This window comes from Peromyscus californicus, unplaced genomic scaffold (assembly GCF_007827085.1).
Source record: "Peromyscus californicus insignis strain IS unplaced genomic scaffold, ASM782708v3 Scaffold_5__1_contigs__length_169319896, whole genome shotgun sequence".
Lineage (NCBI taxonomy): Eukaryota > Metazoa > Chordata > Mammalia > Rodentia > Cricetidae > Peromyscus > Peromyscus californicus.
The window spans coordinates 57,047,373-57,073,458 of NW_026294573.1; the positions used below are offsets into that span (position 1 = coordinate 57,047,373).

At 37.5% G+C, this 26,086-nt stretch overlaps 1 protein-coding gene across 3 annotated transcripts in view; it reads right to left on the reverse strand.

Annotated features, from left to right (window-relative positions):
* Positions 1-911: 911 nt before the first annotated feature.
* Positions 912-26,086, reverse strand: part of Ift74 (intraflagellar transport 74) — an 83,295-nt gene continuing 58,120 nt past the window's right edge. For all 3 annotated transcript variants that reach the window (XM_052715603.1, XM_052715602.1, XM_052715604.1), the window contains 7 exons: positions 17,657-17,710; positions 16,252-16,349; positions 15,432-15,558; positions 9,933-10,096; positions 8,779-8,904; positions 2,694-2,754; positions 912-1,472 (listed from right to left, as the gene is read on the reverse strand). In XM_052715603.1, the coding sequence (XP_052571563.1) occupies positions 1,354-1,472; positions 2,694-2,754; positions 8,779-8,904; positions 9,933-10,096; positions 15,432-15,558; positions 16,252-16,349; positions 17,657-17,710 (749 nt within the window). In that variant the 3' untranslated portion in view covers positions 912-1,353. The remainder of the gene's footprint in view (positions 1,473-2,693; positions 2,755-8,778; positions 8,905-9,932; positions 10,097-15,431; positions 15,559-16,251; positions 16,350-17,656; positions 17,711-26,086) is intronic.

Consider the following 26,086-nt stretch of genomic DNA (forward strand, 5'->3'; position numbering starts at 1 on the left):
AATTTCAGCTACTTGGGAGGCTGTAGTGGGAGGACCATAAGGTCATGGCTAGCCTGGGCAAGACACTGTCAGAATAAAAAAATTAAGAGGGACTAGTTGGGAAGAAAAGGGGGTTTAGCAGTTGAGTAGGATAAGAGAAGTTAACTGGGATAGGGTGAATATGATTCAAATTTTATGTACAAGTGCAAAAATGCCATAATGAAACCTATTATGTATAATTAATATATGCTAATAAAAACATGAGATAACTAATAGTGAGAAGTAGAAAAAGGAGGTCTATTTGATATGGCCACATTGGGAAAAGGAACAGGAAAATGAGGCCCAGAAACTCCCAAAGCCATTCTGGGATACTGATATGATGTTTTGTTTTAAATAGAGGGCATGAGGTGTGTATAATTAATTGGTTCTGGTCAATAAGTAGTCTTACCCATCATTGACCCTTCACTGAGCTGGGTTCTGGTTTGTTCTCCCAGGTGGTCTGTTAAACAGTTTGTTAAACACTTTAAAATCTTTCCCTGGGAGACAAATTTCTTCTCTGGCAAGTACCAGGTTCCAGCTTTTCTCCTCCACCAGCATGTGATTTCTGGGAAATTTTTAATCCATTGGAGTCCTTTGTATCAATAGTCTATCAAAGGGAGGCATCTCTTTAGAATGTCTCCTCTCCTGCACTCCCCACCAAAGCTATTTCTACAAATTCTAGATGCAGCCCACCTTGTATAGTGTGAATTAAATTCCACCTAATGCTGTCTCCAGGATCCATTTTCAGGACATGCCTTCCCTAATCCCAAACAGTATCATCTACTATTATTCCAAACGGGTTCTACTGTGTTAGAATTATAACCATTCCTTTTTATTTAGACAAAAAGGGGGGAATGTTGTAAAATAATCTTTTTGTACACTGTGAAGATGTGTCACCTTGACTGGTTTAATAAAAAGTTGAATGGCTAATAGCCAGGCAGGATTTCCAGGCACAGAAGACACTGGGAAGAAGGGTGGAGACATCAGGACACAGAGAAGGCAGCATGGGCATTACAAGTAAAGGGAACTGAGCCACATAAAAGAATGCAGATTAGAAGAAATGGGTTAATTTAAGTTATAAGAGCTAATTAGAAACAAGCCTAAGCTATCGGTCAAACTTTCATAATTATTAAGTCTGTGTCATGGTTTGGGAGCTGGCTGGGAGGACAGAAAAACACTCACAACAGCAAACCTTTTATTGAACTATTTACTATGCAAGATGTCTCTCCTTCAAGGAGATTACAAAACCATGGCATTCACAAACCTGGGTCTAACTCTTCAAAGGGAAGCTAGTTTTTTTAGCATGCTTGAGGATGCTTCTAGATGCAATCTGTCTCAGCTTCTGCTGGCATTGTGTAGAGCATCCATGATGGTTTTATTGTACTCTGCAATCTGCTTCATCACATTTTTAATAACTGGCTGGTAATCACTCTCTTGACTCTTGGTTGCTATGACTAATTACATAGTTAAGGAGGAACAATGTCAGTGAAAACAGTAGTCTGTGACTCAGAAAGGAACTGAAGCAGACTGGGTATTTGTCACAGTGAATGTAACAGTACAGAAAAAGTACAACTAGAATAATTTTAAGATATAATCTTATTTTAACAAAGCATAAGTTGAAACAAAAAGGCCAAATAAAACTTGTTTCAAAAAAATTCACTTGCGGTATAAACACTTCTGATTTTTTAATGTCAGGTTGCTCAATCTAATTCTACTCTTAGAACAATGAAGCATTTGGAAAAACTATTCTCTGTAATATCACACAGAATTTCCGGCAAGTCTCTTAGACTTCACTGTTTCAGAGTCATATGGATTTATGTTGCATAAAACTGGAATGCTAGGCTTTTAAATATCCCATGAATACCAAAGTCTGCCTTTTAAGCTGAGTTGTTTGAAACAGTATGAACAGTTTCTATGGCATCCTAACTGGAAGTAAGCTGAGGTGCTTGCTGCCCCTGAAGTGAAGTGCAGTAATACCCTAAAAGAATACCTATGGTACCACTGAGTCAGGATTTTGTTTTGAAGGCAGATGCTCTTGAATAAGTCAAAGGTAACAGGAAATACATTCTGGAGAGATGTTTGTTGTGATTTCACAATGCATGCCCTCAGCAACTGTTGCCTCTTAGATAGAATGACATGAAAGATAAGATATAAGTATCATCTTGGTAGAAAAAGATGCAGTTGAATCAAGTATAACACGAATATACTCAGAGGTCAAATTTCTTATGATCCTGACTGGTTACTCTCTGCTGTTCATATAGCCAAGTTTTAGCATTATAAACAACTAACACCTATAACTATATCTAAACTCTATGAGTCCAAACTGTTTTAAAGATGATAAAATTAAGGCTTAAAACAGATCAAGAGAACTGTCTAAAGACTGAAGCTTACCAATGACAGAATCAACATTCAAAATTTGATCATCCGACTCTATCAAAATTTGATCATCTGACTCTATAATGTATGCCCTTAACCACTATCCTATATGATGACTTCATACTTCTCTTTGGGTAATCGCCAAAATAAGTTTTCTCATAAATACTCTGAGTAAACACCTTCTAACTACTGTAGAGCAGAAAGTGATGCTAGTCTTTATGACCGCCCCCAAATAATTAGTTCAGAGTTTTGTACATTCAAGTATTTGTAAGGACATATTAAACCAGTTTAAAGGATACACTCTTTCATCACGAAATTATTTTGCTCAAGGTGCTGCCACTTCCTCTCCAAATTTGTAAGCTAGAAACACAAAAAGTGAATGTTAACTGATTCTCATATTCAAAATCATTACACATCCTTTTGAGAAGGTATGAAAAATAATACTTGATTTTAAATCATACCAATTTCTTGCATTCTATTAAATAAAGTGAGAGTTGCCAGAGAAGAAACTTAGATTAGATTAGATCATACAATAGTTATATTTAGGACAATGCTAAATTCTACAAAAGGTTTTGCTACATTTATTTCAATTAAAAACAGTAAAAATGTTTATTAGGCCAATAAACACTGAAAGTTAGTTTATGACTTTTTGTAAAATAACTTAGAAAAATGTGACATGATGGTAATCTCCTTGAATTCTGGAAGTCTATTGCCATGAAGGTAATATATATTCTAATACTGTCAAAGGTTCAGCCATATAGGAAAAACTTCCGTATTTCCAGAACGAAGTTTCCTGTCTCGTTTCACAGGCTCCGATAAGAGCAGAGCTGCAGTGAGAAGATTGTAAGCAAGTCTGTGAAAAGCTGGCACTGCTACAGTAATTTCTGCATCAACAGGAAACGAATGTGGATATTATATTGATGGTTGCTTCCTCAGAAGACAATTTCACTGTTATAGAATAAATTGTTTTTCTGATTTAATTAACCTTGTAACTCTAGGTTATAGCTTTTCTTTTTTAGGACACACATCGTTTTCCCTAAGCAAAGGACTGCCTGAAAACTGAAACACTGAAATAATATTCTCCTTGGACATTTCAAAGAAGTAATGGACATTTCAAAGAATATGGTATTTGAAGAAACAAGAAAAATGTTTCTTCTAATTCTCGTGTAAAAATTATTTTCAGGGCACACATATCTATCCTATTGTTTCCTCCAGAGAGATAAATTTAGATATCAGGATGAAATCATGGGTAACTGTGTAAAATATGTGGTCCTTGAGCTAGGACTTATTAAATCAGGTCTAGCTGTCATAAATAAGACCTGAAAATTAGGATGGCCCTTAAGGAAGCAGTCAGCACATTCTGGCAATAAATCTTTAATAACCTTTTAAAAAGTCAAGTACCAGACATGTTCCTTTTTATTCTTACACGGCAACAGACCTTCTAAGTGCTGTACAAGTGATATAAGGACCACACCATATCAAATTCCTTTTACATCCACATTACTGACTTGCCTTGACACTTACCATTAAAGTAAATGCCAATCTTGTTTTCTCTCTATAACTTATTCAAATAATATATAATAAGAAATTACTTATAAATACAAAAACTTTTTAAGAAAACAGTTATAAAAGATTTAGAGACAAGGATTTTATTTAATTAGTAAAGATTGACAAAATACAAAACTATAGAGATATATTTAATATTGTGGCTCATGTTATGATTTGGGAAAAAAGCAACTAACTAATGGTGTCTGCCCAGTGCCTTACATCATCTATGTAATGGAAGAGGAATGCCAACAGTTTAAAAAAAAAAAAAAAGGGGCAGTCTTTTTCCCAACAAACCATTTCAGACAACATAATGTATTTACAAAACTTTTCTTACATTTTTCTCTAGCACTCATCCCCACTCAGCAAATTTTTACATTGTCAATTACAAATCCATCTTTAGGTTTTTACATTATGAAGTAGAAACAGACTGACAGGGAAAGCAGATACATAAATGAGTGATTTCTAAACTTTAATAGTTACTGCAAACTCTTACAAAATTCTATCTATTTCTTTCAGTAGACATAAATAAAGTATCTATTTAAATAGTACATCCACACACTGTGATAGCTAGGAGAAACATTTTAAAAGAGGTTAAATTTTTAAAGGAAATGTTTAAATACTGTTTTTAATGTAATTATTTCACTTTTATAAGAATATGATGTGATGAATTGATGCAAAAAGGAATATGTCTCCAAGCCCACATATACCAATGTGTTAGAAATGGTCATTTCTGGGTAAAAGGGAATAACATGACCTGATTTTGGTTTTTGTATCTTGATCATACTACTACATAAATCAGGAAATTTCATGCATTTAGAATTGTAACTCAGCCTGATTAGACAGAACTGTTGTTGTAATTTTTTGGGGGCTGACAACCAGCTTCCAAATAAACACACAGAGACTTATTAATTATGAATGCTGAGCCTTAGCTTAGGCTTCTCCCATTAGCTCTTTTAACTTAATTTAATCTGTTTCTATTCATCTTTTTTTTGCCTCAGGACTTTTTATCTTTTTTCATTCTGTATATCCTACTTTCCTGCCATAGCTAGTAGCAGCAGGGGTGGCTCCTTGAGCCCAAGCGTTACGAAGCAATTGAGAGTCCTAGGGCAAGGTGGGCCGGTTGCAGGAGGCACAGACAGACCAGGACTGTGAAAGCTGTGAAAGCCAGGAGCCAAAGGTGCAGTTTCTTTTTGCTGGCTGTAAGTCTCTTTTGAAAGGACTCTGCACCACTAAGCTATTGTGGAGCTAACAGCTTTTTTCTAGGACAAGGTTCCTAGGGGAAGACTGCCATAAAATGCTGCTGTAACTGAGAACGACTTTCAGAGACACTTGTTTGAACTGAGTTGAGTTGTTGCATGGGGAGCTGCAATAAATCTGGGTAATGGGACTCCTCATATATGGAACTGTTTGCGTAAGAGTTATTACGACTTGGACTGTTATACAAAGACTTCAGGATGGCTGACAAGCCAGGCCTTGATCTTGGGCTGTGAGTTGAACTTCAAGACTGTTATTAGAACTGACTTTTTGAACTTTTGCAAACCTCAGAAATGGGACAATTTTGATTTCACCTATATACTCTATCAATTATAATGACTTATGAATTGTTTTGTGTATGCATATATGCTTTATTAACTGTGATGACTCATGAACTGTTTTGTTTTAAAAATGGAACTATTTAAATGGAGAAGTTTGGGTTTTTTTTTCTAACCAGGCTCACAGCCTAAAAAATTATAAAGAAAAGGGGGAGTTAATAGTCCTCAGTCTCTTTAATTAAAAAAAAAATATTTTCTCGTCCTTTGAGTGGACTGATGATAATTTGTGTTAATATACCCTATGTTTTGTTAGCAAAAAGTATAAATAGTTCTATTGAAAGATTGCTTTTAGATGTTTGCTAAAGCTTGTAAAGTGTAAATAGTCCTATTGAGAGTTAGCTTTTGGATGTAAGTTTGCAATAACTGTAAATGTGTATAGTAATATTCATGCTAGAATGATGTTAACCTGTTGATATTAATGAATCATGGTTTGGTGAAGCTAAGGAGTCTTTAGGTTGGATGCAGCTGCATCAGGAATTTACTGATTTATCTGATGCGGTTGCTTTAAAAAAAGGGCTTGGTGCAGCTAAGACTGCTACAGACATCTTAGCCCCATTCAAAAAGGCCATTCCATCTTTATCATCCTCTACTCCTTTACTAGAAGGCATAGCAGCTATAAGAAGCAGGAGTATTGCTATAATCATTCCAGCTATTTGCAAGCTCTTAGTGGAAAAGCTGATTTAGAGCTGAATAGAATTAAGTTCTGTACTCCCAGTTGAGATTTATATTATTAAGAAGGGGGAATTTGTGGAGGCCCAAACTACTCAGAGTCGGAGAATCTGAGCTTGCTTTTATCCAGCAGGGCTGCATATGGGAATGATTTGACCATGGGCACGGTTACCAGGTGTTTGGAATGGTCTACACTTGGCTGTGCAGTGTGCTTTGATCTAGCAAGGAGGAGGTCTTTTGCCCCACCCCTTGGCATTTTTAAAAAAGCCCTTTTGAATAAACAGAAAAGGCCATTGGTTATTGACCCAGGTCCTCCTGAAGCTATCCTGTGTTTCTGTCTTTCTCCTCTTCACTATCTTCCCATCTAATATTTTCTTATCCCTCTCTCCTCCTCTAGGAACCCTTGAAAAGGTAGGAGCTGGCCTCCCACAATAGTATTATTAGAACAGTTTAAGACTAGAAATTACCTAAATGTCCAATAAGAGATTGGTTCTGTAACCTATGCTTTATCATGTAGTAGTATATTATATACGATCTCCAAACACACACAGTGACATGCATACACACATACACCTACAAAGTAGCTGGACAGGTAGACAAACAGGTGCCAGTTGCACTCTGAGTTTAGTGCTGTTCTCAGCCTTTATCAGAAAGGCTTCTTTTTGCACTGACTGCAGTTAATGCAAAGACTTACAAATGGACAAAGTAAGGAGCATAAGTGACTGGAGCATGCTCAGCCCTAAGAGTACATCTATATCACAAGCCTCAATCCATCCCCCTCAGGGCTCAGGGAATATTGTGGAAAGAGTGGAAAGAATGTAAATGCAGAGGTTGTGGATGAGTACTGAAAAACAATGTTTTCTGGAAATGACATGGCAATTGACTCATGGACTCACTACAGCTGTGTGCATAAGACTGGTTCCATCAACATGGGTTCACCAGGCTCCACCCCAGCTGAGGGAATATGGGCACAGTTAGTAGGTACTGCAGGAAGGATTGTCATTTTCCTCAGTGATGGAGCCACTAAGAAGATGCCCACATCTCAGGGAGCTATAAGAGGAGGCGTAAAGATTTTAAGAGCCAGTGGGGATGAAAGACACCAAGGCAACAGTATCTTCCAGATATAACAGGATCGATGCTAATATGAACTCACAGAGACTGTGGCAGCATGTACAGGGTCTGCACAGGTTCAAAACAGACGAAGTCTCAGCACAGAGAGAGAAAGTAGACATGAGCCCCCATTCCTGACCCAGAAGCTATTTCTAAATGTCAACAGCTTGCCAAGGAAAAATTAGTTTTTTTCCAAAACAGTCTTGCTGGGTATACAAACCACACTTAATGGCAGGTCCAAAGTAGATGGTCCAAACCAAACAAACTCAATATTTTTGGAGCGTTTTTGTCTCATAATGCTTTGTTTGGATATTTTCTATCTTACTGTTCTTTTGCTTATATATAACAGTTTCCAATTTTGTAATTTATGGGTTGTGTGTGTGTACATGCACATGAATGCATGCAAGTATGTGTTTCCCATGCTTTTTCTTTATTTTTTCTCATGTTTTTTTTAAATTCTGGTTTGTTTGTTTGTTTGTTTGTTTTACTTGCCTGCTTGTTTTCTAAACAGAAAGAGAAAAAGAAAGTGTAGAATTGAGTGAGTGGGGAAGTAGCAGGGATCTGGGAGGAGATGACGGGGGAAATCATAATCAGAATTTATTGTATGAAAAAAAATTTATCTTCAATAAAAAAAATAAGTTGCCCATGCTGTAGTAAATAACACCCACAACACCCTGACACAAGCAATCTTAAGGTCAGTGTGTATAAAAACTTACCAAAGTAGGACAGGGATTGTTAGGGAGAAGGGTTTCAGCAGGGCAGGAGCAAGAGTGGGTGTGTGTAAGCTCAAGACAGACATGTAGGAAAGTATCAAAGAACAAAAATAAATGGAAACAACAACAAACGGTCCCAGCTAAACACACAGGAAGTGTGTGTATATATATATGTGTGTGTACACATAAAAGTGTATACGTGGGTGCCTTGTATATCTGTTTTACTCATTTCAAAATGACAATAAAGTCGGGTGTGGTGGTGCACGCCTTTAATCCCAGCACTTGGGAGGCAGAGGCAGGTGGACCTCTGTGACTTCAAGGCCAGCCTGGTCTACAGAGCAAGATTCAGGACGGCTAGAGAAACCCTGTCTCGGAAAAAAAAAAAAAAAAGACAAAAAAATCTGTCATTGGTCTTTATGTTATTTGTAGTTTTTGTGGCATTTCAACAGAAGTTTCTCTTTACTTTTGATAAATTTTAAAGCACTCACCCAGAGTGATGTAATGGCCATGCCCTGAAGAGCACATGTTGTAAAACTGGCCTTTCATATAGGCTTACTGAAGGAATAAGGCAGAAATTAATTCATACTAAAGAGAGAATAGTACAGAATCTCACTGTTTCAAAGTATAAAAAAAAAAATCTAGAACGCTTATAAGGCAGGTCTAAAACCAAAATGAAACAAGAACAGGAGCAAAGCAGTGTGGACTGAAAACACAGACTAGGAACAAGACAGAACAGCTTGGAGTGCTCTCACCTGAGCGTGCGTCTCATTTTCCTGGAGTTGTGTTTTCAGTGTCTCATAATCTGCTGTCAGCTTCTCCATGATCTTCTTAAAGGCATTTCTGTGGGTTGATAATACTGTTCTTTCTTGATGCAGTTTCTAGAGAGATCCAAATAGTAACATATAGAAGCTATAGCAAATGTCTAGAAAGCCAACATAGAAATCACATTTGGAACTGGGCAGTGGTGACGCACACCTTTAATCCCAGCACTCAGGAGGCAGAGGCAGGTGGATTTCTGTGAGTTTGAAGCCAGCCTGGTCTACAAAGTGAGTTCCAGGACAGGCTCCAAAGCTACACAGAGAAACTCTGTCTCAAAAAAAACAACAACAACAAAAAAAAAAACAACAACAACAAAACACATTTTCACATTTGGCTTAGAAATGTAATGGTTTATTCTGTAAAATTCCACCAGAGTTATAATTACTTTAAGACTTATTTACAAAAATACCTTTTGAATAATAAGCTATATGAATAGTAACTGCAATAATAACTCAATAAATGCTTTCATATCTATCCTGACCCCCAAAGATTTACTTTAAATTAAGGCAAATGGCAATGGAGAGACACTGATGAGTCTAAAGTGGAGACCTATAATACAAATATAGTCCAAATCTGCACTCAGCAAAGGCCATAGGTTGGAATGCTCTGTAGTAGGGAGCAACTTATACTTTTTTAATTTTTACCTTCTTTTAAAACCTCTAGGTTTCTCTAGATTACGATACATATAACAAATTTTATTACTTCTTCTTAGTTTGTATGTCAAATAATATACTAAAAGTAGTAAATCCTATAAAGCACATATGAATTAATGTCAATCCAGGAAAAACTGCTAGGGGCTGGATCTGAAGCTCACTTGGGAGAGTGCTAACCTAGCATGTGAGGCCCTGGTTTTTGTCCCAAGTAAACCATGCATAGTAGCACACTCTTATAATCCTCAGATTTAGAGAGGAGGCAGAAAGATCAGAAAGTTCAAGGCCACCATTACTACAGAGCACGTTTGGGGCCCACCTGAGATACTTGAGAGCCTGTCTTAAGAAAGAAAGAAAGGGGAGGGAGGAAAAAGAAAGAAAAGAAGGAAAAGACATTATTTGGGTGATAATCTTCAAAGATTGTGTAGAGCATCTACCTTCTTCTTCTCTTCGGCTGACGATTTTAATGCTGCTAGGTCACTGTATGTCTCCAGGTCAGCAGTCAGTTGCTTAATTTTGCTTTTCAGAGACTGTTGCTCCTCTGTCATCTTACTTTCCAGAAGTTCCATTTTCTGTAGATCCAGCTGCAGGCGCTGGCTGTCTGAAGCATAAGAATTTAAGGTAATAATTAAAATCCACTCCTTTTACATGACTAGCCTTAGGATTTTAGAGCCTCTGGGCACATTTTAGTCACCTGACCAATATACAATTTTACAGCATCTGTTTCTTTTTTTTTTTTTAGGTTTTTCGAGACAGGGTTTCTCTGTGCAGCTTTGTGCCTTTCCTGGATCTCGCTCATCTAGACCAGGCTGGCCTTGAACTCATAAAGATCCGCCTGCCTCTGCCTCCCAAGTGCTGGGATTAAAGGCTTGCGCCACCACCGCCTGGCATCTGTTTCTTTTTAAGGGCATTTTATTTAATATATATTCATGAGTGTTAATAATTAACTCACAGCAAACAGCACTACACCTTATTTATGAACGATGCATATTTAATTTACATTTTCTTCTTAGAGTATGTAATAAACTTCTTCTCCTTAGGAACACACTAGACATCACATTAGCACTTTGAACGCAGAACATTTTAAGCAGCATGATTAGGGAGAGGGGAGAGGGAGGGAACAGAAGGGATAGGGAGAGGGCATGGTACTAAATACCTAGAAAAATACTTATCTTTTGCAATACAACTGAACAATTGAGAAGATCAGTGCTCCAAAGGAAGTTATGTGTAACTTCAGAGATAAGAAGCTATGGCAGCCCAGAACAAGAACAGAAATTCAGTATAATGGATATTAAATTTCACTAAGTACTCATTTAAAATGATTATGAGTAAGAAAAAGAGTGCTTTAAAAAGTCACTGATTTTAAAAGGGGGTTGTGGGTTATGGAGATGCTCAGTGGGCAAAGTGCTTACAGCATAAGAACGGGGACCAGAGTCTGGATTCCCCAGACCCACAAAAGTGGTGGGCAGGCATGGCAGCTGCCTCTAACCCCAGCACTCAGGAGGCAGAGAGACAGGGAACCCCAAAACAAATTGGCTACCTAGATGAGCCACAACTGGCAAGTTCAGGGTTTGTTGAGAGACTTTGTCTCAATAAAGTGGAAAGTGATTGAGGGAGATCCCTACCATCAGCTTTGGGCCTCTCTATGCACACACATGCACCCACACATACAAACACACAGCAGTCACTTTTAAAAAGGGTTGTTACACAACCAAATATTTTGAAATTGGTATAATTAAGCTAGTATTCCTTGAATGTTTCATTTATCCCCTTCAGAGTTTTAAACTTAAGTATATTGAAATATATATATGTACAACAAGATTTAAATGTTATTATAGTTTCAATTTCAAGCTAGGCACATACTTGTTATCCTGGCATCCAGAGGCTGAGGCAGGAGGACTCTGAGTTCAAGGCCAGCCTAGGCAACATAATAAGACTATCTCAGAAATCCAAAACCATAAAAGCCTTAATTTGGAGTCATATCTTGGCTAAGGTTACAAACAGTTATAATGAGAATAAAGTGCTGAACAAGTTACCAAGGCTTATTGTAGGACTTTAATAATATAGAGAGGAAATGCGCTAACTGAAGTAAGCAGTTGCACAAACTGAACTGAAATACAGTTTGAATACATACTCAGGAAATACATTTAAGAACTATACAAACTGAGAAAAGGAAAAAATGGTTGGTATAGGGTAAAGTTTATCTCCCTTTTGCATCAGGTCCCTATGAAAAGCTGAAAGCTTCTGCAAGGGAAGAGACAGGAAGAGGAAGCAGTCTAGTTCCTTCTGATATGCTATGAAGTTGCAGAGTTTACCAACCAGCGTGTACTGAGCAGCAAAATCTCAGGAGGAGCCACTTTGACCTGGGGAAATGTTTCTGAAATATTCTGCCATCAGCACATCTGTTTACTCCCCAGAGTTTCCTTTCTAAAAGTATAAATAAAAACTACTGCGAGCAAGATTCCTTGCCTCTACCCTGCAGTGTAAGTGCTTCTCAAGTTGTTTGTATTATTAATCCCCATAGGAACCTTTCGTTGGCTTGTTTTTCCTTTTACTCAATCACAGTCATCTCACTCTCCTGACAGGGTTTCTTTCACCCTTTCTCTAGGAAGTAATGTTGCCCCTTGAGAGTAAGAGTACTCCATTAAGAGACACGGGGGTGGGGGGGAGGGGGGTTCCATGTGGGTTCCAGTAACAATCTCAAAGACAGAAAGGGAGGCAATTCACAGAAGGGCACTATTAACATACATTATCTCAGAACAGTTAAGAAGATTATCATAAACCTCTGATGATTTTCAGATAAAAGAAAATTCTTAAGTGTGGGCAATGATATAAAGAAAAGAATGAAGGCTTAAACAAACAAAAGAAAGAAATAGTAGAAGAAATAAATTACAACATCAAAATTCAAATCTTGCCGGGCGGTGGTGGCGCACGCCTTTAATCCCAGCACTCGGGAGGCAGAGCCAGGCGGATCTCTGTGAGTTCGAGGCCAGCCTGGGCTACCAAGTGAGTCCCAGGAAAGGCGCAAAGCTACACAGAGAAACCCTGTCTCGAAAAACCAAAAAAAAAAAAAAAAAAAAAAATTCAAATCTTACTAAAGAAAATTTTCAGAAAAAGGAAAACTTGGCCATAGTGACAGACTGTCTTTTTCATCTCTATTGAAGTCAGTTCTCACTCTTTCTCAACTGCACATCTGAAGAAAGCACAGTGACTAGTTCTCAAAGGAAATGTAAACACAAAGCCTGAAGGTTGGTAAACAATGCAGTCCTAATCACTGACTTTGTTCCTGGGCTTTACATTTGCCTTTAAGAAACGTTTTTCACTGTCTGTTGCACTGAGATAACTTAAAGGAGGAAAAAGCTTGTTGAATTAATATCAACCTTAGATAAGTAACTATATAGACAATGTAATTTCTTAGTTTATAGAGAAGAATACAGGCTTTAAAATACTCAAATTAGCCCAAGAACCTAAAAATAAGAGAGAAGCAATCTAAATATTGATGAGTGGATAAAGTGCAGCATATATATGTGCAATGAAATATTACTCAGCAGCCATACAAAAAGGAAATTCTGTCCTATGATACAACATGGAGGAAACTTGAGTGTACTATGCTAAGCAAAGCAAGCCAGTCACAACACAACACATGACTGCACTCACATGAGGCACTCTTAAGAGGCAAATTCACAGAAACAGAAGTAGAAATGTGAATGCCATGAGTTAGAACAGAGGGAACAGGGAGTTGTTCAATGATAAAATTTCAGTTTCACAAGATGAAAAAGTTCTGGAGCTCTGCTGTATAATCTTGTGTATACAGTAAACACTACCAGACTATACACATGTAAAACTGGTTCAGATGGATTGTCAAGAAAATAAACAGCAAACACTGCTGGAGGGAATGTAAACCATTGAAGATAGGACAGAAATCAGTGTGGAGGCTCCTCAAAAAACTAAAATGATACGAGTCAACAATCACAGAGGTACTTACACATCCATGTTTATTGCTGTACCATTTCTAACAACAAAGCAGTAGGACCAGCCTGGAGTCCATCAACAGGTGAAGAAATATAGAAAATGTAGTGCATATACACAATGGAATTGTAATTAGCCATCAAGAATGAGATCATACATCTGCAGGAAAATTGGCTACTAGAAATCATTATGTTGCACAAAATAAGCCAGATTCAGAGAGACAAATACCATGTTTGCTCTCATGAATGCTAAACTTAAATTTGTGTGTGTGTACATATGTCTTATTAGCATAAAGGGAACTGTGGCCAGGGAGGAAGAGGTGAGGGGATGGGGAGGGAAGAGGGGAAAATGGAAGTGGTATTTGGAGGGAGGAAGGGTATCAATGAAGTGGGACAGAGGGCATGAGAGATTCGTAAAAAACCAAGCACAATGACAAACATGCACACATGTATGAACATACCACTGTGACACTCATTTACTTTATATACAAACCTAAAAAATAAAGTGAACAGCAGCTTAGATACTAAGTTTGGTGTATTTTTAACATACTAAAAAAATAAAACGTAATTGCAGATGTAAGCCAACACTGGAATGTACCTCTTCTAGTTCTTTGGCATGTAATTCACCAGAACTAGTAATCCTATGGCAAACAAACTACACAAATCTACGTACAAAATGTTTTTTAAACATAGAATAACAGAAATTGTCTATTTTTGGTATAACTTTTAATTAACTAGCATCTTATTATCATCATTAATAATTTTAAGAGCAGGAAAGGGTGACTGAGGCAGTATGCATTATAGGCCCATAATTCCCTATCTAACTCCTGGGCAACCATGCTTTCAAACACAGATTTCTTTGGATGTTAGACGCTAACATAATACATACACTAACTGTGTAACTCCCACAGCAAGATCTGAGACAGTACTGGGCGATCAAGTACATGACTATTCCTACAATAAAAAGCATGAATAGTCAGTTCAAGTCAGAGTAAGTTTTATTGCCAACAACATTTTAGATTTTGGGAATCCCCATAAAGTATAGTTATTCCATTTCTAGTATACTTAAACATTGTGTGTGCGCATATGCATATGTGCTGGGCATGCCTGTGTGTGCACATACATGTGGAGGCCAGATGTTGACCATGGTTATCCTCCTCAGTCACTCTCCACCTTATTTTTGAGACAGCGTTTCTCACTGAACCTGGAGCTCAACAATGTAACAAGGCTAGCTGGCTTTTCGGTAACCCCAGAGAACTGCTTGTCTCCATCACCTCAGTATTGAGATTACATACATGTCACCATGCCCAGCTTCAGAGTGAGCAGTAGGGATCCAAACTCAGGTTCCCCTTGCTTGTAAGCACTTTACTGACTTAACCATCTACCCAGCTTGGACCCTTAAATACAGAAGTAAAAAAAATACACAAATAAGCAAACATTAAGTCTTCATTTTCTCTAAACTCATTACGTGCCAGTGTATATCCAAACAGACAAAAACAGCTAATTCAGTCACCACACCATGATAAACACTCAGAATCCGCCAGTACAGAAACTCAAGATTCTATATGAATTTTTTATAACTTTATTCTTTGTATCTGATCTCGAACCTATGCCACTTGACACAAAGTTTTTTGATGACTTAAAATAGGTTTAATCTAAATTCAAATATTGTAGGTCAGCAGGAGGACAGATATCTAGCACCACACACACATACATACACAAAATGGTACATCAAAGCCTTCAGAAGCTGGCAATAGTCTATATTCAGTAAATATTCTTAAATGAATGAGACTATGCCAATGTCCTACTAGCAAGTTCCTGAGTAATGGCACATAGAATTCTCAGATTGCATTTAGATCCTTCCTTATGGGAGTTTCAAAAGAACTCAAAAAGAATGAAGATGAGTTTTGAAGTTCCAATTTGCTATACAAAAAATAGAGAATATGAACTCTTAGCCTCTGTTCTTACCTGAGGTCAAATTCCTAGCTGTTGTCTGTGACTTCTGCATTTCAGTTGATTTAAAGCTGAGGTCATCCTGCATCATCTTTAGCTCTTGGTTAGTGATGGAGGATATTTGTTTCATACGATTTATGTTCTGCATATGCAGAGAAATAAACAAAAGATTTAGCTTTCCTATAAAACTACCAAAACCACAGGGATGAGATGCTTTGAATATTATTTTTAAATATATTCAATTGTGATGTTTTATAGAATGAAGTAGGATTTGGTTATGTTTTCACATAAGTTCATAATTTTTTCACTTGCTTTATTAAAGACAAAAAATTAGCTAGTTTGAAGAACTAAACACAGATTTAATACACTAAAAATATTGAAGAAGGGTCTTATATTTTCCTCCTTTAGCATGATACATAGTAAATCCTCAATTTCTGAACTTTGGTATTCATTGGGTATGTCTATAAGAAAATACAATACAATACAAATAAGAAATTACAATACAAATTACAGTGTAAAACATATTAACATCTTCTAAAATAATGTCTAGGTTTTGGAATTCTCTTAGTAAATTCAGATAAATTAGCAATGGAAGGAAATTTTAAAATTTATTCTAATCACAGTTCATGTACTGCTTAACACCTATCATGTACATGCCATCCCTTCACACATTGCCCTAATTAGCTAAGATTTGGCTACAGAGATAAACACTAGTAGCCTGAAGACACAAGCGAATTTAAAGGAAAGCGTTCAGTGGGCAGATGTAATGGAGACTCGTCCCCTTCTGTGTTGTTACTAGAAAGTTAGAAGCCTGAGCTAGGCACCCAGCACTTACCCGACTGCAGTGCTCTAAGAGAGCGACGATGTTGGCTTCTATCTGTGCCTTCCGTTCCTGTTCCTGATTCTTGGTCTCCTCAAACGTCTCTATAAAAGCTGCCGGTTGGAAACATAGTAGATAATACCGACTACTGCTGACAGACTTAGCACTAAATAAACTCAGAGTTTTAGAACTTCACACTATTTTCCAGAAATTCCAAGTAAATAGAAATTTTAAACTATTAACTACATACTTTCCAATATTTAAAGACTGTTGTGACTTTGATATAAGTAAACTAGAAAGTTATACAGGCTCAAAAGAAATAGCTGATACCTCAAAAATCAGAAAAACTTCATTTTTATATATGACTTCCTTGATACAGCTATAATTATTAACATTTATAGTTGGCCACTGGCTTTATTTCTGAAATTAATATTACTAAATACCTATTTCATCTGAAAGTACCTTTTCATTAAATTAGTCAAATACTGGCTTAATCACAAATTCTATCATTTATTCAGATTACTAATAAATATTTGAAGAAATCCATTTGTCAAATCTAGAACTCATACATAGTTTTGCTTTGCTCTAATTTGCATTTCTTCAATTATTCCTATGGAGCTTCCAAAATTAAAAATAAGTAGTTAAAATTTTACTATTAGAGCTAGCTGGGCGGTGGTGACGCACGCCTTTAATCCCACAACTTGGGTGGTAGAGGCAGGCAGATCTCTATGAGTTTGATGCCAGCCTGACCTACAGAGTGAGTTCCAGGACAGCCAGAGCTACACACAGAGAAACCTTGCCTTAAAAAGCCAAAAAAAAAAAAAAAATTACTATTAGTAAGATAATAACATAAACATTGAATGCATTCTCTAATGTATTTCCATTATAATTTTTCTAACTTATTCGTTGTGGGAGCTCAATGCTATAGTATATATTTTAAAAATTTTAAAAACCATATTTTATGTATAGCAATCCAATTTGCATGCTAAATGACACTATAATAGATAATTATTTGATGAAGGTTTTAAATGGAAAAAAAAAAAAGAAAAATTCCAGGTTATAGAAACCATCCACTCAGAAACAACCTTTTTTTTTTTTCTTAATAAATATTTCCTTTTTTTTCCCAAAGATTTTTATTTATTTATTATGCATACAGTATTTCTGCCTGCATGTATGCCTGCATGCCAGAAGAGGGCACTAGATCTCATTCTAGATGGTTGTGAGCCACCATGTAGTTGCTGGGAATTGAACTCAGGACCTCTGGAAGAACACCCAGTGTTCTTAACCTCTGAGCCTTCTCTCTAGCACCAAATTTTTTTTCTAAAAAATCACTTTTTCTAAGTGGGTCAATGTGGCAAATGTCTTCGGTGCCTAGTATAAATAAATAGTAATCTATGAATTATATAAGATCATCACTTACCATCCATATTTTCCTCTCTTTTTTTAAGCTCCTTGTATTTTTGATTCATTTCACCTATAAGAAATGTAAAACAACATTAATTTTTAAAATTCTAATCATTATATTCTAAATTTGAAGTATTTCTTGGGTTTTCTTTATGCCATTAATCACTGAATATTTGATAGTCAAGGTCTAATTGAATTTTAATTTGGAGAAAATTGGTTATGTTGCTTATATTTTGTTAGAAAGCCTTTTAAAGCAGTTAATTGTGCTTTTACAATCAGAAAAAAACAATCTCCTGACTGGAACGAGCTTACAGGCTTCCCATTCCAAATTTGAAGCTGTTCAGCCTATACATGAGCACGACTGGTGACAGGAAAGAGAAGTTCCTATGCCAACTTGGAATAGTTTGCAGCAAGCATGAGAGCAGTATTTCTTACCTCACAGAGCTTAGCGTCTAGAAATTTAACATGTTAAATACTGTCATATGAAAAAAGATACTATAGAAATGTATAACAACTAAGTTAATTCAGGTACTGCGGAAAATCCCTAAATAATATTCATGTTACACCATAAAGAATGAATAGGAGTTACGTGGTCAGATATGCAAAAGTCAATGTCAAAAAATGTGACCAATACATAAATTTGGAAGTGATGATGACTATGGTAGTGTAACCAGAGGATCAGTGGCCAAACTTGGCTTCTTGGGATACAGACGGTGACCTCAAGTTTGGTAACAACAGCACAAGGAATTGAGAGTGGCATGGCCAAAGCAGAGATTATGAACTACAAAAGTAACAAAGGTGAGAGGCAGACTGTGAACACCTCTAAAAGCCATGCCTCAGAATTCGGGCTTAACTAAAGAGCAATTGTGGAAAAACAATTTTAAGTGTGTGTGTGTGTGTGTGTGTGTGTGTGTGTGTGTGTGTGTGTGTGTCCATTGTGTCCATGAGTGCAGATGCCCGCTAAAGCAAAAGGCCTGGAGCTGAATTTACAGATGACTGTTAACCAACCACCCTGGGCACTGGGACTGGAAGTCAGGCCTTCTGGGAAGCAGTATACACTCTTAACCACCGAGTCATCTCTCCAGCCACTTGTTAAAGAATTTTAACAAGAGAGCAAAATGAAAACTACTGAGACATATTTTAGCCCAGAGAACAAAACACTGGAAGTTGTAAGGGCAGTTACATGTCTTGGAAATCTGGGTAGATCAAAGCTGCTTGAAGTATGGTGGTAATTAGGATAGAAGTTAGTGACTTTTATCTCGGGTATCAAGAGCCAGAGTGAATGGATTATGATAAGAGAGAAAATGGAACCAAGGATGACTCTCCAGATTCTACTTAGGCAACTTAGAAAGATAGCTGCATTGACTGCAAAGGGGAACAGGTTGATGGAGAAGCTGCATACAGAAGCGTTGAGTCTAATGAATATGAAAGTCATGTCTAAAGGGACAAAAATCCAAAGCTAGAAAGGACATCTCTGACACAGCAGTCTCACAAAGGAACCATTAGTAGAGGTGGATTATGTTAATAATGGAGTTTCACTGTAACAAAGACTGAGCTATGGAAGTACAGATCTAATTTCAGAGTAAGACTGTTGCAACTCCATGTACCTAGGGCATCAAATAGAGAAAGGAGAAATGTGAGCTTGCTTCAAAACAGTTTCTTCAGGCCAGTCAATCAGTTCCTAGCTTCCTGGAAATAACTAAAGAAGCCCAGTGACACCAAAAGGATGGAAAGAATAGCAAGCTGTCCCCAAGGGGATTCCCAGTTAAAAGCCGGCACTGGAAAGGACCTTCAGAGACCAGAGCTAAAGGGGTGGAAGCAGGGGAGGACGCCAGTCCAGACACTGAAACTCCAGTAATCTATGTTCTGTATCTTCCTCTCTGGTACAGAAAATCTCACAGATCTGATTAAAGCATTTTTCTTTGAAAAGATTATTCTTTGTCTTCTCGTGGGCTCCTCCTCCTCCTCATTTAAACCTGAGTCTTCTCAATTGATTTTTTTACATGTATATTTTGTGTATATGCACTCATATGTGCCACACACACATGTGAAGGTCATTTTGAAAAAGACTTGTGGGAACTGGCTTTCTCCTCCTACCATGTGGGATCTGGGATCAAGCTTAGGTTGTCATGCATGGGGCAAGTGCCTTTATCTTCTGAGCCAACTCTCTAGCCTTGAACTGACTTCCAAAACTGTACTATATCGATGACAATTTAATTTAGTCCTGTGATTTTAACTGTTTCCCAATTTTCAGATTCTTTCATCTAATTCCTTACTATATTAGTATTTAGATGTCCTCTGGGAACCTAAAACACAGTATATACATTAAACTTATCAGCAATTTCCCTCAAAATGTGTACCCCTTTATTTTCTATTATTTTTACTGTCCTAACCATCTACCATCATTTAAGTCAGGAACCTAGGAGTCCTCTCTTCCACTCCACACAAACCCACCCTTCTTGTTGCCAATATACTCAATGGGAAGGCACATCTGGCCAACATCTTGATTTACACACCTGGCCAGTGGGATTAGATAAAACAGAGCTTCTGCAAATCTCAGAAGATTCCCAAGCTTCAAAACAAAAATTCCTGATCATTCTTGAGAAAGAGACAAGTCAGAACATTAGTGAACTGGTCTATGCAGTAGCTAGAGTTTTTCTGGTCCTGCCTGGCCCACGGTCAGGACAAATCTCTCTCACCCGCCAGTCCCACAGCTGCTCAGACCCAACCAAGTAAACACACAGAGACTTATATTACTTATAAACTGTATGGCCATGGCAGGCTTCTTGCTATCTAGTTCTTCTATCTTAAATTAACCCATTTCTATTCATCTATAAGTTGCCACGTGGCTCATGGCTTACCAGTATCTTAACATCTTCTCATGGCGGGGCTGGCAGCGTCTCTCTGACTCAGCCTTCCACTTCCCAGAATTCTCCTCTCTCCTTGTCCCGCCTATACTTTCTGCCTGGCTATTGGCCAATCAGTGTTTTATTTATTAACTAATCAGAGCAACACATTTAACATACAGAACATCCCACAGCACTATGCTGTTTTCTCAATAGAAAATTAGTATCTGGAGCTGGACAGATGTTTTGGTGGTTAAGATGCTGCTCTTCAGGAAGAACAGATTTTAGTTCCTAGTATTCATTATTGGGTGGCTCACAACTACTGCTAACTCCAGCTCCAGGAGTTTCAGCACTCTCTTCTGGACTCCATAGGCACTTGCACAGGTGTACACACACACACACACACACACACACACACACACACACACACACACACACTCACGTACACACAAAATCTTTTAAAAATTAAAGTAATGGGGTTGGAGAGATGGCTCAGTGATTAAAGAGCCCTGGCTGCTTTTCCAGAAGATCTGTTTGATTTTCAGCACCCACATGGCAGCTCACAACTGTCTTGTGACTCAAGTTCCAGGGAATCCAGTGACCTCTTCTGGCCTCCACAAGCACTGCACCCAAATGGTGTACTGATACAGATGCAGGTAGGACACAGTCCAGACTGTCATTTAGTGGCACTACCATTTAGGGAGGATTTGGGGTTTGAGAACTAACACAGTCTAGGCTTAGTTCAGGCTGGACATTTCCCAGAAACCTGTGTTTCTGTCTTCCAGGAAGAACCATTTCCCTTATTTCCCCTTAGCTCTAGTGAATAGGGCATCTGGTTCCCTATTGGAAATATCTGTGGTATGTATGAAAGTCCATGCTATCCTTCAGGCTCCTTTGATCCCTATGAACATGTACTTGTGGTTCATATCAAAGCAACCCAGGCTCTTCTGGTCCCTTAGTTCCCAGGCTGCTCTGGCTTGCATACCTGCCTCCCTGCATCTACTTTCCCTTTATAACATGCAAGGCTTCCCCTACCCTCTCACTTCTCTCTGCTCCCAAGAGGTAGCCATGGCAGCTTTGGACTCCCCCAAACACCTCTAGGTACTCTCTACCACCTGAGAAATAGCCATGAGGCAGTTCCATATGTGCAATAAACTTTTCTTCTTTATACCCATAGAGCAGTCTGGTTCAGTGGTTTCACTGCTCTCTCACTTACAATATCAGCATCCAGATCAATTTCTTTCGGCACCTGGGTTCTCTGAGGCAAACTATCTCCTGCTCATCTCACTTCTACTGTTCCTCTTGTGGAATAGCTTCTCTATTACCATTCTGATCTCTACTATGAATAAGTTCTTGTTCATTATCTTTCAAGAAGACTACTACTTCCTAGTCTATATAACCAATTTTTGTTAATGCAAACTATGATTTTAGCTGCTTTTGAGGTGACACATGAATTTATACTGAGCTGTTATTTCAGATCCCCTCTAACATTTTCACGCATTTAGTGAGCCATGACAATTTCTCCTATTTCAATTTCAGTTAGCTTGGATATCCTACTAAATTCCATATTTTTATATTTAGTCTCCCCTCCACCTACTTCTTTCCTGTCAATGTAGCAGTAAGCAATAAATTCCTATTTCAAGTATTTTTAAATTGCTATGTTAAAATGAGCACATAAAAATTAATGATTTAAACTAACTTTTCACTTTAGGCATCATCCAACTTGCAAAATAGTTCAGATTTTGCCAAAGATGTTTGTTTTCAGCTAGAGAAACAACAATACTCCTAAGCTACAAGGTATACTTTAAAATACACAGTAAGAATTGGCAGCTTCTGAGAAGTTAAGGCAGGGGGATTTTGCATATACTAATTACTTATCTCAGGGCTACACAGAAGTGGCATATATATATATATCTTGCATTAGTGAGGGACAATGTCTACATACTGCTTGATGGTATGCAGGAAGGGTACAGTCCATGAGGCAAGGAAGTCATAGCAACTGGTCTCATCAGGTTTACAGTTTATAAGCAAACACAGGTGAATGCTAGTGTGTGGCTTGATCTCTCCTTTTTATTTAGTGTAGGCAACACCCCATGTGATGGCCCCACCCTTAGTTAATGTGGGTCTTCCCACCTCAACGTAATCCCTCTCAGGCATGCCTAGAAAGCTTGCTGGGTAGTTCTGGATAGTCAACCGTTAATATTAACCATCACACTGAGTGTCAGACCACGTGGGTTTGGTGAGGCTGCTTCAAATACAAACAAAACAAGCAAGTCCAAATTCTCGAAATAGGGAAGTACGAAGTTACGGCTAAAAGCCTCTATCTTTAAGGAAAGCAAACAACAATGTAGAAGCTCGTTTCCACAGAGTATGTATTTTAGATTCCATCTTAGTAGTGACATGTACTAAATACAACATGAGGGCCTCAATTATTTTCCAGAACAGTGGTTATCAAACTTTTGTATGAATTCAAGTTATTAGGAAGGTGGCTAATACACAAAATATTGAGCCCTATCCTCATGGTTTCAAACTGCTCAGGTAGGGCCTTAGAATCTGTATTCCTAATCAGTTTCAGATGGTGTTGAGATAACACAACTCTGATGAAAACCGGATAGTATTGCTAAGCCAATGTCCATATTCAATGAGTTGCTCTTCCTTGGATATATACTGAGAATCCACAGGCTAGTAATGGTGGGTGCCATTTGAACAAATTACAAATAGGAAAATGCTTTCTAGATATGCTTGTGAAAACAAGCAGACAAAGTACTCAAGTTTCAGTGTACAAGGTAATGGCATTCATGATAACAATGCTAACAACTAATATGTGAGAACTTTATTGCTACTCTTAGTCACATACACATTCATTTTTTTACCACAAAAATCTTAAGTGGTAAGCACTCATGTTATCTACCCCCACACCCCACCCCGTGCCTTTTAAATAAGGTTTTGCCTTTGTAACTCAGGTTGACCTGGAACTGGCCTCAAGCACTATGTGGAAATTGTCCCCCATCAATGTAGTTATATATATGTCTTAGTTTTTGTTAGTTAAAGTGATATACCCATCCCTTGGCAGATTCATGGTTGGCCTCGAACTCACAATCCTTCTGCCTCAGTCTTCTAAGTGCTGAGATTATAGGCATGTAGTTCCATGAACAACTCTTACTTCCCTTTTAAAGGTGAAGAAAGTGGGCTAGTGAGATGGCACTGAGGTTTCATAAAAGCATTTGTCTTGCAAGCTGGATAGTCTGAGTGAAATCCCTAAAATTCATGACAGAAGGAGAAAATCAACTCCTGAAAGTTATCTTCTGATCTCCATACACACCTCATGGCATACACACACCTGAACTCACAACACTTCTCTCCCTGCCCCCCATCATGCACACACCAATAATAATAATAAATTGAAAAAAATTTAAAGATGAAAAAAGTGAGGTTGGATTGGGTGCACCTAAAGAACATGTCCAAGATCAAACAGTTAAAGTAGCACTGTATGGACTCAAGTCAAGACATGTTTAGTTGCAGGATTTACAAACATTCTGCCTTAATTTTTTTATTTTACCTGTATACCACTACTAATAAAAGACTCCTAAAACAAGCCTTATTAACTATCTGTATAAGAAGTATCTTATGCAAGTTATAGGATAGACAGGGCTACACAGATACCTTATATTAAAAAAAAATGTAGTAGCCTACCGGCAAAGAAGTATATTTTGGTTATTCAAAGCTGCATATAAATTATGGAATAAGTTATAAGTAATTATCTCATGTTAGGACAGTGATTTGGAGGCCCTACATACTTCATGTGTATGTCTATTATATCTACCATACTGCCATATCAGATATTTATGTCTGTGATAGATTAATAATCACGATTATTTATCATGCTATCTAATCCAAACCTGGGGTAATAGTGGATTCTACAAATGAAGGCATAAATTATAGGAACAATGATCAAACATTCTTCTTGCAAAACTGTGTGAATGTGACTGTACCTTGTTAACTGTGTATGTTAAGTCTAATCTACATAAACAGATTCTCAGAAAATTAGCCCCACCTTATGGATCTTGATAAAACTGCATATTCAGGCCCTTGGCAATAGTCAGAGAAGTTTGGAATAGTCATGGAGTGGGTATATTACTTTAACTAACAAAATCTAGGACATTTATATAGCTTGTATTAGTGAATAACAATGTCCACATAAAACTTTCTAGTTGTAGTAAATGGCTCAATCTTTTGAGAAATTAACAAAATTAAAAGTAATAACTCTAATTTATTCTGGTTAAAATTTCACTTGTTGAAATTTATTCTGTAGAATACACATGTTAATAAACATGATGTACAAGAATATCTATGGCATCACTATTTGTTCTGAGTTAGGGTCTGACTATAGAGCCCTTGTTGTCCACAGACTCACTACATAGAACAGGCTGGCCTTGAACTTGAACTCACCTGCCTCTGCTTCCCAAGTACTGAGATTAAAGGCATATGCCATTATGCATTTTTGATAATGAAAAATTAGAAATAGCTTTAATGTCAATGTTGAGACAGTGAATACTATACAACCACAAGTGTGATGGCAGCTAATGGTTGTCACAGTGCTTAATATGTACCAGCATCATTCTTGAGCCTTTAGCTCCTAAGGGTAAATGAAATATGCATCTTCATATGGAATGATGTATATTATATAGTTTTTGTGGTTTGATTATGAAATATCCCCATAAGCTCATATGTTTGAACATTTGGTCCCCAGGTAGCAGCACTGTTTGGGGAGTTGTGGAACCTTTGGGACGTAAAGCTGTGCTAGAGGGAAGTAAGAGCATTGGGGTAGGCTTTGGGGTTTTATAGCCTGGTCCTAGTTCATCATGGCTCTCAACTTCCCCTGTGAGGATGAAATGTGATTTCTCTGCTTCCTGACTGCTAGGCTAGCCCCATGCTCCTACTACCATGACAGACTGTATCTCCTCTCAAACTGTAAAATCAACCCTTTCTTCCTTAGGTTGCTCTTCTCGGGATATTTTATCACAGCAACAGAAAGGAAACTAATGTAATAGTTAAAAGAAAATACTCAAGCTTAAAAGAACTATATAGTTTTACTTCATTTAAAAATGTTTATAAATATAGAATAAATTTAATTAAAGACTAAACATAAACAATGATTACCTCTGAAGACTTAGATGAGTTTGAAAAGACAACTTTTTACTACATATGCTTTTTTTATTGTTTGAATTCATTACATCAAATATATATCAGATAGATATATCAAGGTCTCACTACATTGCTCAGGTTCCCCTCTGACTCCTGATCTCAAGTTGTCCTCTAGCCTAGCTTCTTCAGACCTAGCCTTCTGAGAAGCTGAGACCACAGGAGCATACCCAGTTTGGGCACTGTTTTGTTTCTGACAGGGTTTCACTTTGTAGCATGTCCTTTGAACCTGAAATCTTGATTCCCCCTCACAACTGTTACGATTACAGAAGTTTGCTACCATATTATGATAAAAAAAAATAATTTTAAGAGCAGGAAAGGATGACTGAGGCAAACTGAAAAGTCAATGAAAGTGTATGAGAATGGTCATCTGCAATCAAACACACAAACACACACCT